This window comes from Gadus morhua, chromosome 12 (assembly GCF_902167405.1).
Source record: "Gadus morhua chromosome 12, gadMor3.0, whole genome shotgun sequence".
Taxonomy (NCBI): domain Eukaryota; kingdom Metazoa; phylum Chordata; class Actinopteri; order Gadiformes; family Gadidae; genus Gadus; species Gadus morhua.
The window spans coordinates 21,718,877-21,733,353 of record NC_044059.1 but is presented as its reverse complement, the minus strand read 5'-3'; the positions used below and the strand labels follow the sequence as shown (position 1 = coordinate 21,733,353).

The 14,477-nt window shown below is 46.0% G+C and overlaps 2 protein-coding genes across 14 annotated transcripts in view; one reads left to right on the top strand and one right to left on the bottom strand.

The window, feature by feature from the left end:
- mcf2l2 (MCF.2 cell line derived transforming sequence-like 2) overlaps nucleotides 1-14,477 on the bottom strand; it is a 105,465-nt gene that overhangs the window by 46,702 nt on the left and 44,286 nt on the right. The window lies entirely within an intron of this gene.
- b3gnt5a (UDP-GlcNAc:betaGal beta-1,3-N-acetylglucosaminyltransferase 5a) lies at nucleotides 4,080-9,143 on the top strand. 2 transcript variants are annotated; one of them, XM_030373117.1, is made up of 2 exons: nucleotides 4,080-4,473; nucleotides 7,261-9,143. In XM_030373117.1, exon 2 carries the CDS (start codon nucleotides 7,726-7,728, stop codon nucleotides 8,920-8,922), a length of 1,197 nt encoding a protein of 398 aa, XP_030228977.1. In that variant the 5' UTR covers nucleotides 4,080-4,473; nucleotides 7,261-7,725; the 3' UTR covers nucleotides 8,923-9,143. The 2 variants fall into 2 exon arrangements, with proteins under 2 accessions (XP_030228977.1, XP_030228978.1); XM_030373118.1 differs by lacking the exon at nucleotides 4,080-4,473 and adding an exon at nucleotides 5,450-6,585.

The window sequence follows — 14,477 nt, the reverse complement described above, 5'->3', positions numbered from 1 at the left end:
GCCAATCAGCGTGGAGCTTGACCCGACGTCACTGGCAGAGAGTAGTGAGCTTGCACAGAAGCATACGGCCGACATCTTCCTTTTTTCTGGGTGGAAATAGTGACATAGTTACGCCATTAAATGCGTTTATGGAAACATTTCTAGCGAGAAATGTGCATTTTACTTTCATAACGTTCGCTCGGTGAATGTGAAGGATGTTTGGTTTGATAGTTATGACGAAGAGGGAACGCTCCGTTCACTTGCATGGACAGAGTCTCTGGTTGCTAAGCAACCTCAACGTCTTGGCGGACTGCTTCTCTGCTGATCAACACTACGAATGTTGGAAACACACCAGACACACCATGTGAAGTTATTTAACCCGATTATTGTTATTTATATCCGAGATTATTTAATCTAACCCGATCTAAACTCTATCACCCAAACACGGCGGCGTTTGGGTTTCCTACCTCGGACTCCAGCGCAGCCACTGCCGACATTTTTCTTTATTCTGGGTGGAAATAGTTACATAGTTACGCCATTAAATGCGTTTATGGAAGCATTTTTAGCGAGAAATGTGCATTTTACTTTCATAATGTTCGCTCAGTGAATGTGAAGGATGTTTGGTTTGATAGTTATGACGAAGAGGGAACGCTCCGTTCACTTGCATGGACATGGACTCATCTAGCTGCGTTGACGCGTTGGAAGCGTTGAACCACCACACACTGGTCAAGCGTCAGGTTAGGCGCGTTACTCGCGTTGTCCAACGCGAGTAACGCGGTTGGTGTGGCCGCACCTACGTGCGTAATTACGTGCAACTGCCGCGCCTAACGCCCCCAACGCAACGCTTCAACGCTTCAACGCGTGTACCGCGCCTAGACCAATGGTTCCCTATGCAAAAATTACGATTTTCAACGCCCCTAACGCGAGCAACGCGGTTGGTGTGGCCGTACCGGTGCGGCCACACCAACCGCGTTACTCGCGTTGGACAACGCGAGTAACGCGCCTAACCTGACGCTTGACCAGTGTGTGGTGGTTCAACGCTTCCAACGCGTCAACGCGCCAACGCAGCTAGATGAGTCCATGTCCATGCAAGTGAACGGAGCGTTCCCTCTTCGTCATAAGTATAACTATCAAACCAAACATCCTTCACATTCACTGAGCGAACATTATGAAAGTAAAATGCACATTTCTCGCTAAAAATGCTTCCATAAACGCATTTAATGGCGTAACTATGTAACTATTTCCGCCCAGAATAAAGAAAAATGTCGGCAGTGGCTGCGCTGGAGTCCGAGGTAGGAAAACCAAACGCCGCCGTGTTTGGGTGATAGAGTTTAGATCGGGTTAGATTAAATAATCTCGGATATAAATAACAATAATCGGGTTAAATAACTTCACATGGTGTGTCTGGTGTGTTTCCAGCATTCGTAGTGTTGATCAGCAGAGAAGCAGTCCGCCAAGACGTTGAGGTTGCTTAGCAACCAGAGACTCTGTCCATGCAAGTGAACGGAGCGTTCCCTCTTCGTCATAACTATCAAACCAAACATCCTTCACATTCACCGAGCGAACATTATGAAAGTAAAATGCACATTTCTCGCTAGAAATGTTTCCATAAACGCATTTAATGGCGTAACTATGTTACTATTTCCACCCAGAAAAAAGAAAGATGTCGGCCGTATGCTTCTGTGCAAGCTCACTACTCTCTGCCAGTGACGTCGGGTCAAGCTCCACGCTGATTGGCTACCGCGGCTAAGCGTCACGCGTTGGAGCGTTGAAAGTTCAATTTTCTGAACTCCGGGCGTTGGTGCGTTGGGCGCGTTACTGCGTTTACGTGCGTAATTACGTGCAACTGCCGCGCCTTCACATTCACTGAGCGAACATTATGAAAGTAAAATGCACATTTCTCGCTAAAAATGTTTCCATAAACGCATTTAATGGCGTAACTATGTAACTATTTCCACCCAGAATAAAGAAAGATGTCGGCCGTGGCTGCGCTGGAGTCCGAGGTAGGAAACCCAAACGCCGCCGTGTTTGGGTGCATGATAGAGTTTAGATCGGGTTAGATTAAATAATCTCGGATATAAATAACAATAATCGGGTTAAATAACTTCACATGGTGTGTCTGGTGTGCTTCCAGCATTCGTAGTGTTGATCAGCAGATATATAGTCCGCCAAGACGTTGAGGTTGCTTAGCAACCAGAGACTCTGTCCATGCAAGTGAACGGAGCGTTCCCTCTTCGTCATAACTATCAAACCAAACATCCTTCACATTCACCGAGCGAACATTTTGAAAGTAAAATGCACATTTCTCGCTAGAAATGTTTCCATAAACGAATTTAATGGCGTAACTACGTTACTATTTCCACCCAGAATAAAGAAAGATGTCGGCCGTATGCTTCTGTGCAAGCTCACTACTCTCTGCCAGTGACGTCGGGTCAAGCTCCACGCTGATTGGCCACCGCGGCTAAGCGTCACGCGTTGGAGCGTTGAAAGTTCAATTTTCTGAACTCCGGGCGTTGGTGCGTTGGGCGCGTTACTGCGTTTACGTGCGTAATTACGTGCAACTGCCGCGCCTAAAGGCCGATTTATGCTCAGTTACGTAAGCGTAAGCGCAAGCGCAAGAGGCCCTTGCGCACCCCTTGCGCGACTTCTCACGTCTTGCGTGCGTCGGGCGATTTTTCTAGACTTGCGTCATTTTTTACATAAGCTTTTACGCGAGCCGCGCAGCCTGCAAGGCTGTGATTGGTCTGCTGGTCTGGTTACTACTTCCTGTCTGGAGTATCACATTTCCTGTTTTCATACCGCCATTTTTAAAAGCCAGAAGGCAAGGACGACCCGGCAGGCTCATATACAAAAGCATTAACGTGAAGTGAAGTTAACTTTGCTGCCAACACATTATGTCGTTTTAAAATGTAGAGAGATATGCACATTTATACAACCCCAATGATCAACAACTTCATCACCCCTGTTCCTCTGTCTGTTGCCATCATTCACTGTGTATGGGGAGAACACGATCTGGCACATAAACAAACCAACGACTCCCACAGACAAAGACGTCATTCTCGAGGTCGTCTTCAACGAAAAACTTTACTCCACATATTACTCCACCTACTGTTCTGGCGGTAAATTTCTTGGCAACACGCGCAACACGCGCAACCTAAAAGGGAGCATGAATTGCTTTGAGTAAATTTTGCGCAACAACGTGACGCCAACGCTGAAGCATGCAGCCGCCTTAACGCCCCCAACGCAACGCTTCAACGCTTCAACGCGTGTACCGCGCCTAGACCAATGGTTCCCTATGCAAAAATGCAGATTTTCAACGCCCCTAACGTGAGCAACGCGGTTGGTGTGGCCGTACCTTTAGGGCTCTTAAGTCATCCTTCATGACAGATACATTTGTCACTACATCACAAAAGGCTTGTGGCTACATATACTTGTCAGTACACAGATACACAGTGTATCTGTATGGCTGTGGACGAGGAAGTAAGTAAATATAACCATAACCATAAATAGAGAATACAAATAAATAAATAAATTATCTATTGCTGTGTGAAAAAGTCTAAGACATGAATTACAGGTCTGAATAGATATGCATTCACATGCGGGTATGTGCACATATATACATACATGTGCACATACACGTATATGAGAATGCAGTCTGTTTTACATAGTTTTGAATGATGACTATATGCTCTGTAAGGTGACCTTGGGTGTCTTGAAAGGCGCCTCTAAATTAAATCCATTATTATCATTATTATATCTATTTAACAAGGGTTTTGTAGATATATGGGGGGTGGAGATGCAGCAACCACAGGAGGCATGTTAACTTCCTGTTCGGGTTTCACGCCTGGCTTGTCAGCATCACCAGACACAAACTTGAGTAACAAAAACTAAAAAAAGAAACAACTGCTATACACGGTGCTGTAATATTATTTGGATGTATGTACTTGATTAAATTGTTTTAATCACTCACTAGCATGATTTGTGAGACAACCCCTAACCCAAACCCTAGGTTGGGTGGGGGGAGGCGGCAGGGAGGGACTGTGGGGTTAAAATACATGAGAGGGAGGGGAGTAGGAGGGGTTAAGCCTCAACCACTGCCACCTCCCACTGGCGGGGGGGATACGAGGGGAAAGAGGACACAGTGAGGAGGGAGGAGAAGCATCAGAAATGAGAAGCCTGTGACCCTGCCCTGAGAGTCGCAGGGGAAGAGTTGGGGAAAGAACTGATGGAAAAAGTAAAAAGGGGAGGAGGGTCTGCTTTGAGCATGAGAACTGTGAAACTAGAGCAACTGGACGTGAGGCACTAAAGCAGGAGCAGGGGACAGCAGAACCCAGAAGGACGGGACTACCCTGAGGGATATAAGGACTAAATGGACCTTTAATGCTGCATGGACAGGAGGGTTGGCTCTCTACCACAGCACATGGTCTGTTCACTCTGGGAGCAGCTCAATGGTTCAACTGTAGTGAAACCTCCCTCGTCCTTACAAATAATCTGGTACGTACATCTACTGTGTGTGTGTGCGTGCGTGTGTGGGGAGGGGGGGGGGGGGACTCTATAATACAGTGTCACAGTGTTTAGGGTTAAATGTGTTTGACTGCCAGAGAAGGAGAGAGCGAGGGAGAGCTAGAGAGAGCATGAGGGAGCGAGATAGAGTGATGGGGTGGGACAAGAGCACAAAACATACATCAGCCTGAAGCATTAAGTTTGAGGCAATGTGTCTAGGGGGCGATCGAGAAAGAGAAAGGAGATTTAAGCTAAAACTAGGTTGAAAACATGATAAACACGGACAGGTAAGTGCACCCACCAAACCATTTCCAAAAACCTGTACACTGTCCCTGCTGACCCATGGGCGACCCCTCCAGCACCCCAGTTGTGGGACTGCACACATGGTGTTTACAGAAGCTAGAATGTGGAAGCTATTGCAGCCCCAGCGGTACATTATAAAATATTAGCCCATAAACCACCAGGGTGGAAACCTCTCCAAAATGGCTGCTTGGCCGTTAGTAGGCACTAGTTGGTCTGGGCACATTTAAAAGACAACCTTTCCATGATTAGTGCGCTCGCACACACACACACGCACACACACACACACACACACACACACACACACACACAACCACACACACACACACACACACTTGCACCTGTCGACAGGAGCTGTATGAAAGAGAAATCCCTTATCATATAACGATTTCGACTTAGTTTCACTGGGTTTTTAATTTTTGGTCATGGTGCATGTCTAAAAAAAACATCCCTATCTATAGCTCTCCCATTCTCCGTCTGTTTCACTCCCCCTATCACGCAAGTCCATTCAAATGATGTAGATGCCTGGCATTCCTGGAATACTTTCATTGCAATATGCCTGCAGTGTTATTTGGAGTCTTGCTGATACAGCAAACCCTGTGTGTCAATGTCTGTGGGGTGGGGGGTGGGTGGGTGGGGTGGAGGTACATCCATCTTTCCTAAGTAAATAAATTAAAATAAATGGAAGGGACTGAATTTTAAGGGGCAATCTCGTCACCGAAATAAATAAAAATAATAAAAGACAACGTAGGCCTACATTTTGTATTAACTTGACATGTGTAATTGATACTTGAGCAACTGGTCCACATAGGGCTACCTGAAGCAAATCCTGAAAACATTCTAGTTTTTTTCCCCATTTATCCGGAATGTCCCCATGCTCAGCTAGTCACGCAGTACAACTTAGCCTTTTTAAGACGAAGTGCATCAACAGCTGTTCAAACAGTACACTGTACAGTGTGCATGTAGGCATACTGCATGCACATATGTATACATGCACACATGCATATTGCATACAGCGTGTATGGATGGATATGTTACCACTGTATGTATTTTTGCATCAATGTATTAATGCCTGTAAATGTCTGGAAAATAATACTTTCGGTGTCCTAGCTCTCAACGCTGTCTTTATTTTTTAAACTGAAGACATTTCAATGCACGTAGCTCACGGTTCATGTGTATGCAAGTTTATGTTTAACCACGTTATTAGGACCATGCTGCCCTCATTGTTGAAAATGCTTGCTCTCTGTGATAGACAGAACTGACACATGGTGTGTTCCCAGTAGATATCAGATAGATAGATTTTTCTAAGATATCAACAGTTTCGCTGGCATTTGGTTTGGCGTTCTGAGAATGAGGTTACGAGACTAGACTATAACCACACCCACTTTCACTGATATTGTAAACACCTTGTTCTGCAGCACTTCTACCAAACAGAACGCACTTCACTCCGATGGTGCAAGATTTGCATCACCTAACACAAACGAGGCGTTTGTATGTTTATTTTCACATGATTTACTATCAGAGGAACAGGATGGATTAATTACCCAGAAAAAAAAGTACTGGAATTTTGCGTTGCGTATGCTTGTGTGGTGAGCTATAGGAATTTATGAGTCATGTTGCATATTTTATACCATGGTAGAGCGCCTATCTGACAACAAGTAAGGTCTAAATCATGACGTTATTAGGACGTCTGCTCTACCTCACGTGGGTAGCCAGACATCGTCCCCAAAAGGAGATAAATAATACAACCCGGAGCGCTGCCCCGCTGACTCGTCAGTGGAACTGTTTCAGCTGCACACGCAGGTCGGTAAAGTTTTCACAACTTAACAAACTGGGGTCGGATTTTTCTAATCAACTCCAGCAATGAGCCTAGGTTAGAGCCTAAAACATCGAATCTGTCAGCATGGGAGATTATTATGAGTCGTGTCAGGATGTAGGCTAGTCTTTGTTCATGTTCATAGTTATGTTTAATACTTTTGAGCAGTGGACGCAGTTGTGGCGTTGCAGCGGCGTGGTTTCACTTTAACCTAAACGTTGGCGCCACACATATTGTTCGACTCTTTGGAACCAGTTTTAATAGGTCGTAATGTTTTTGTCATAGGCTACTTTGTCAAACTTCGTATTAATCTCCGCAAACCGTGAATGATTATTGTTTTATTATTTTTTTATGTAGGCTTATCATGCTTTTATTTTGGATTGCTGCATACATACAGAACGCAGTCTATATCTAACTTATAGGAAAAAAGAATAAGTAGGAAAAAAAAAAAAGTAGGAATGTAATAACAGCTCGCTCTGCCGTTCTGATCATTGTATCGATCTATGTCTAGGGAATTCTTTTCTAGTTTTTTCAATCAGTCTTTTTATTTTTTCTTCCATAGTGTGGTAGGCCTACTCAATTCCTTTTTAAAAACCGGGATCCCACACAAGTGATGAGCTGACAACTAATTCTGGCTATTTTTTTGTTGCTTTGACCAACAGATGAGCTGCCACGGCTGACCCCCTACTCCCCCCCCCCCTCACCCCTTCCCCTCCCCCCACTACAATTGGTGCCATGCAAGCAGAAGGGCAAGGGAAGTTGTGAGGAAAAGGGAAATGTGCAGGGCTGGTGTTTGACATCTGGTGGTTTTTTTTCTCACACTATGAGAAGAACAAAACAGTCACTTGCACATTGCGTCGAGAACTTCATCAGGGAAGCCATTGCGCTCATGAGACTGACCCAGGGTTGCTGGACTAGACAACCAACTTGAAAACCAATAGAAAATGGCTCCAAACCAATTTCAAGAACACACATGTACTATTCCCAAACCAATTGTAAGAAAGCAGAGGCAGACATGGTAGTAACTATTCCTCTATAGTGGCATCCAGGGAAGACGAGAACCAGGGAAACCATAAAAACAGAGAAAGCAAAGCATCCCACAGAGTCAAGTAGCTGAAGCATAAAAGATGTATATCAATTTCCGCCGAATCAGCAAGTGCCGATGCGTGCATCTGTTGGTGGCCAGCCTGGTCCTGTACGTGATGCTGGTGGGCTTGGAGCCATTGGACCACCACGCCGTCAGCCACGTGCGCTCGTTCGGCTACCGCTACCTCGTCAACAAGTTTGACTTCAACGCCACCTTCCGCATCGCCGCCTACCGGCGCCACGGCGGCCCCGAGACGGGTCATGATGGCGGCGGGACGACCGGCTTCCCTTACCTCATCAACCACCCGGACAAATGTGATGGCGGCGGCGGCGGGGGTGGAGGGTGGGGCCGAGTGCTCCTGCTCCTGTTTGTCAAATCGTCGCCCGAGAACTCTGCGCAGCGCCGGGCGATCCGGGATACGTGGGGCAACGAGACTTTCGTGCCGGGCCGGCGGGGCGAGCGTGTGCGCGTGCTGTTCGTCCTAGGCGCGCACCCTGACCCGGGCCAGCGGCTTCGGGTTCAGGAGGACCTGCTCCGTGAGGACCGGGCTCACGGGGACCTGATCCAGCAGGACTTCGCCGACACCTTCCACAACCTCACGGCCAAGCTGGTGCTGCAGTTCCAGTGGGCCCGCCACCACTGCCCCGACGCGCGCTTCCTCATGTCGGCCGACGACGACGTCTTTGTGCACGTGCCCAACCTGCTGAGGTACCTGCGGGGCCTGCTGGACTCGCCGAGCGGCGGGCGAGACTTGTGGGTGGGCCACGTTCACAGAGGGGCGCCCCCCAACCGCCGGAAGAGCAGCAAATACTACGTCTCTCGGGAGCTGTACCCCTTGCCCTGCTACCCGGACTACACGGCTGGCGCGGGCTACGTGGTCTCCGGGGATGTGGCCGCCAAGATCTACGGGGCCACTTTGGTGCTCCGCTCCTCCATGTACATCGACGACGTGTTCATGGGGATGTGCGCCAGCGTGGCAGGGGTTTCCCCCCTGGACCACGCCTACTTTTCAGGTGAGGGGAAGGCACAGCGCCACCCGTGCATTTTCGACCAAATGATCACGTCGCACGGCCACGAGACAGACATGTACGCACTGTGGCGCGCCACGGCCGAGCGCGAGCTAGCCCGGTCGGCCCCGGGGCCGCTGGGGGATACGTACTGCGTGGCGGTGAGGGCCGCGCTGCTCTGCCGGCCCCACTATCGGGACACTTATTCATGCATGGCAGCCTTTATGTGAGTAGGTGGACCTCTGGGGCAGCTATAACATTAGCATCCGATCATAAAAATATCATGTGTCCAAATAAGTCAGAAGGAATTGCTGCACTTGAAAGTTGAACTACTACAATTATCATCTAATGTTTTTTTTTATTCATTCATAGTTTTTTTTTTCCGGCTTTACAATTATTTGCTGTTATGTTCTCCCCGTTGAATTAAAGACCAAAATGAGGACCTCCGAAACAATGTGTTTTTGTTTGTTGTTGTCCTTATCTTGTGGGAGGTAGCAGCAACGATGTGACAGTTGCTGCTTTGATTTTTTTGATTTTCCACACTAATTAAACCCCCAAACGAGTGGGCCGGTGTGGGAAGCTACTATGGCCCCGTCCACACGAAGCCGAAACGGGCAAAATTGTTCTATAATGTCTCGCTGCGGCTTGTAGGACATGGACATCCAACGTCCAAGTGCTGTCACGTGATTCCACTTGCCACCTCCACTGACGTCGGCTAATGACTGAAACAACCTAATTGTGATTGCAAAAACATGCGTTTGTGAAATGTGTTTTTGATGGTTCCACTCCTTAAAGGGGACCTATTATGCTTATTCCACTTTTATGACCTATAACGTTGTTATAATGATTGATAGTCATGTTTAATCATACCAAAGTGTCAAATAATGACGTACATGCATTTCGACGTATTCCCTACTGACCGTCTGGGTTGGCTGTGCAGAGCGCTAAACACCCGGGACAACGTTTGCGATTCACTTGTTTACATTTCCGGGAAATCATCTACGTAGATGCACTCCTGCCGCGCCCCCATATGCCTGGTCAAATCTGCCCGCGTGCACGCTTCAAGGAATGTAACCAATCACAAGTTGGGTTGGCAGGAGGGGGGCGAGGGGGCGGAGAAGGACGAAACCGAGCGTTGACAGAGAATACTGAAAGCGCCCAGATAAGAGGAAGAGTTTCCCGAAAATCAGCATCGTTTTTTGTGCATGGTTAAACATGACTATCAATCATTATAACAACGTTTATAGGTCATAAAAGTTGAAAAAGCATAGTAGGTCCCCTTTAAGCTAACGTATTTATCCACGATAGCAGACACTTTAAATAATAAGCAATAACATGCAACTTATTTATCTCAACGAAATTTCAAATAGTCAACTAGATACATACAAATATATATAAAGGAAAATATACGAAAATAAAATGGCTAAAGTTAATGCAAAATGATGATGTACTCGAGTACAAACAGTCTACTCTCATTATCAGTCTATTATCTTCTACAGCATGACATAACACATCACAGGGAGTGGTAGTGCTCCACTTTGTACAACCGTAACAATGGTCTACAAAAACTGTGTGTGTGTTTGTGCAGTCATTGCAGACGGTTTGCTCATTTCAGGGAGGAGGGCAGAGAGATTGCAAGAGGAACTCTACCACCTATCTTCAGTATCTAGAGGAAGCGCAAAGTGTCCGAAACGGAGGAGACATAATATTTGTAATTTCTTTGTCTTTATTTTTTATTGGTTTGTTTGTAGAGAAGAGCAGAAAATAAATTTGATAATAATGGATACTAATTCCAAGAAACATATTATTTGAATCGAAATGAAATCATATATTGATGGTTATTAAGCAAACAATATACACCGTAATAAATTAAAATGCAGACTTCACATTTAAGAAAGACTACTGGAAGTTAATTTCTGAATCGACATAAGTTGAGCCTCTTTTTTTCACATGTGAATTGGGATTCTCACTGTTGGCCCAACCTCATTGAAATCAATACGACAAGAACGCATTGGAGCGCTTGTTGGGGATACTAAATCATCAAAATCTTATAAACATTTTTTTTTTATTCGAGGGTGACAACGAAGTGTAAAACAATGCGCCATTTCCTATTTATTGTATCAGTTTCAGTGTGGAGAAACTGTGTTCCTAAGAGGCTGAGCTTACAGGAAGGGTTACAGAAATCTTGCACAGTCTAAAGAGCGCAAGGGAAAGTTCCCTGTTCTAGTGTTCTTTCCTCATTTCATGACAGCTGCTATAACCTCAGATGAACCTCACACCCAGAGGTCCACGGTGCAATGTTTTTTTTCACCACTTGGATGCTGACGGCGTTACCCGCCTATATTTTTTTCCCCTTGGCGGCCCTCAGTCAAATTTTGGGTTCCTAAATTGGCCCTCAGCTGTCAAAACTTTGAGAACCCCTGTTGTAGACCAACTTCGGAAAACTGTAGTTCCACCGTAGAAACGCTAGAGGTCAGCAATACTCTCGTCGCGCAATGACGTCGGTTAGGAAAAGTGGGAAAAGTGTCGTCACGTGACAGCACTTGGACATTGGATGTCCATGTCCTACAGGCTGCAGCGAGACCTATTGTTTCGATCTATCCGGTTTCGGAGTACCTCCGTAATGCCCCGTTTACACCATCCCGCTAATGGCCGCTAATGGCCGATGTGGAAGTCGGGGTGATTCGGGTGACATCGGGCTAAAAATGTATGATCGGGTCAATTTATCGGGGTAGCATTTACACATACCCGATGTTATAACGATAACATAACGATGTATGCCAGGGAAGACACCCGAAGTGCGTTTGGCGTCATTTGACGTCATTTCGAATGACGCCAAACACGTCAAATGACGCGTTTGGCGTCATTTGGCGTCATTTCGGGAGAGGGCAAAGGGGAGACTGGTTTAGACTGATATTTATTTATATATTTATTTATATTACAATAGCGATTTTATAATAATAGAACGCCGGTTCTAAATGGGCGAAGTACCCTGTAATTATAAAAGTAGGACATCCATCCATCACCCCCTATTTATACACAAGTGGCAGATTGAGGGCCTTCCTTAACACAATCTGGTCACTCACAATCGTTATTTGTCTAGGGTTCTCGAGGGTCTTTCGTGTGTTGAGGTTGCCGATATAAAGACGATAAAACACGACAAAGCGCGGAAGATTAACGAATATAGCCGATGTGCCCAGGAAAATTCCCGAACGATTTGCGATGTCTTACGTTATACTCCCGTTCTATTCCCGATTATAGCCGATTAGCCCATAGCAACGCCTGGTAATCGATTCTACCCCGATTGACCCAAAATTAACAAGCATGTTCGTTCTTTGCCGATGTTGCCCGTTGTTGCCCGATCATTGAGCATTTCTTCCCGTTTCTTCCCGTTGTCTAACGATGTTCCCGGGAAGAGTAACGGTGTTTCCCGATGCAACCACGCTATTTGCCGATGTTATAACGATAGCTGCTGATTTAGCCATCGGGCACCATCGGGGCCCACTATTGGGTAGGTGTAAACAGGGCATAAAGACTGTGTCAAGCGAAACCGGGTAGATCTGTAAAAACGCTGTAGTACACATTCCAGGCCCATAAGGGGCCTTTCTGCTACAGAAATCCAGAAGAAAAATATATAAGAAGAAGAGGCGACCATGCGCATAAAGGGTGACCGCGGGCTTAACAGTCATTGGCTAGAGGGTCGAGGGGTGGGGCGATGGCGTCATGGTTTACGGTTTCAGTCGGTATCAGGCGTCCACACGATTCCAAAACGAAACTGGGTCGATTTGAAACCACCTCCGAGGGTGGTTTCAGAAGTTTACGGTTTCGGTCAGCGGATTCGCCGGCTTCTTGTGGACGGAAGGTCAAACCGTACAAGACCTTTGTGGTTTCGCCATGAAATAGGCTTTGTGTGGACGGGGCCTATGTTTAGCCTCTTTAACCCGAGCGCTCGGGTTTAAGAGGTGCTGTCACGTTAAAATTGTACCGGCCTACGTCTTCGTTTGTTTACATCCTGACAACCTGCCCGGCAACAGACGACGCGATGCAGAAAACATGTTTCCAAACGACGAAATAACATAATACAGATAGCGGATCGCTATCTGTATTATGATAGATAGCGATAACACTTGTTTTTACTTTATATTTGTATTGTATTTAATTGTTTAATCGAAACAATAAAAAAAATTGCCTGCGAAACGGGCGATCGCGTCAAATGACAAATGTTTTGCCCGCAAAACGGGCGATCGCGTCAAATGACGTAGGAGGGTTCTTGAAACATAATACAGATAACGGATCGCTAGATAACACTTGTTTTTACTTTATATTTGTATTGTATTGAATTGTTTGATCGAATTTAGCTAGTAAACTGAGTGTTTTAAGCAGGTTTCATAGTCTAGAATGTTCAAGAACCTTCCTACGTGATTTGACGCGTCATTTGACGCGATCGCCCGTTTTGCGGGCACATTTTTTTATTGTTTCGGTTAAACAATTAAATACAATACAAATATAAAGTAAAAACAAGTGTTATCGCTATCTATCATCCCACTACCTCCTTCAGTCAACGGAGGTGGGAAGGCGTTGCTGACTGATGGGGGAGTAGTCTTTGCAGAGGCATCCGTCAGCCAATCAAATCGCTTCGCCGGGTTCTTCCCGCTACTTCCTGCTTGTTGCGATGCAAGATGACCCGCTTTCCCGCTTTCCAGTATCGTCAGAGCCCGAGTCGCGTCACAGTGCTTAAATTTGCAGACGCGATCTGATTGGATGACGGATCCGTCGCTGCCGAAAAAGTTGAACATTTTTCAACTTCTTGACTGAGCCGAAGGCTCCAATGGAACGGACGGATCCACAATGCATTGCACGTCCGTCCCCATTAAAGTCAATGGGGATCACGCAACGGACGGAGGTAGTGGGCACGGGGGCGGGGGCACCTCTTACGCCCCCGCCCCCGACCATGGACAACATCTCCCTGGTGCATACCCACGTAACGGGAAGAAGCTCGCTTAAAAGCCCATGATAATGTATCTACCTAAACAAAACACAATTCTAACACCAAGCAGCTGAATGAGCCCGTAGCAAAACACGCAAAACGTGCATGAGTGCATACTGGCCGCCGCCGATTTCGCTACTTCATGCCAGCCACACAACTATATGTCATATGAAAGCTGAGGCTCCACATATTCCAATGATATCACTCTCCGACGAAAACTCACTGAACTAGAAGAGCGGCGCCAAAGAAGAGCAAAACAAATAAACAAATACTTTTGATTGGCGAATGGTGGTTTTTTTGCTGTAACACGGGGAATTGGTTAGCCTAGCGATTTTTGTACTAGTTCTATGAACATCCTTACTGTACCGACAGCGATATATTGTTGCACTTCTTATGACAAATGTTTGTCTTTGGATAAAAGCGTCTGCTAAATGCCCTAAATGTAAATGAAGGCGAAAATTGAAAATTTACATTTCTTACTATTATCTAACTGAATTCACTCTGACACAGTAACATCTATGTTGATTCTAACACTTCTGCAGCCACCTCACAGATGTTACCTTCTTTTTTAAACCAACTTTATTCATATAGCCCTTGTTGTTGTGGAGGCGTACTCTATTCATTTTGGGCATGTCATTTCGGGCAGGAGGCCTGTGAAATAGGCCTTAACAGGCTCCCTACTCTTTAGAAGACTACTCTTTCACAACTTTTGTTTTTGTGAGTTTCTATTCTATTCTTTTTAAACTGAAATGCAGAAGAAAACTTGAGTCAACACTATACAAGACAGTGTAGAAAGAT

Bases quoted from the DNA above. Each gene is read 5' to 3' on its own strand.
- b3gnt5a (XM_030373117.1), top strand. From the start codon at position 7,726: ATGTATATCAATTTCCGCCGAATCAGCAAGTGCCGATGCGTGCATCTG.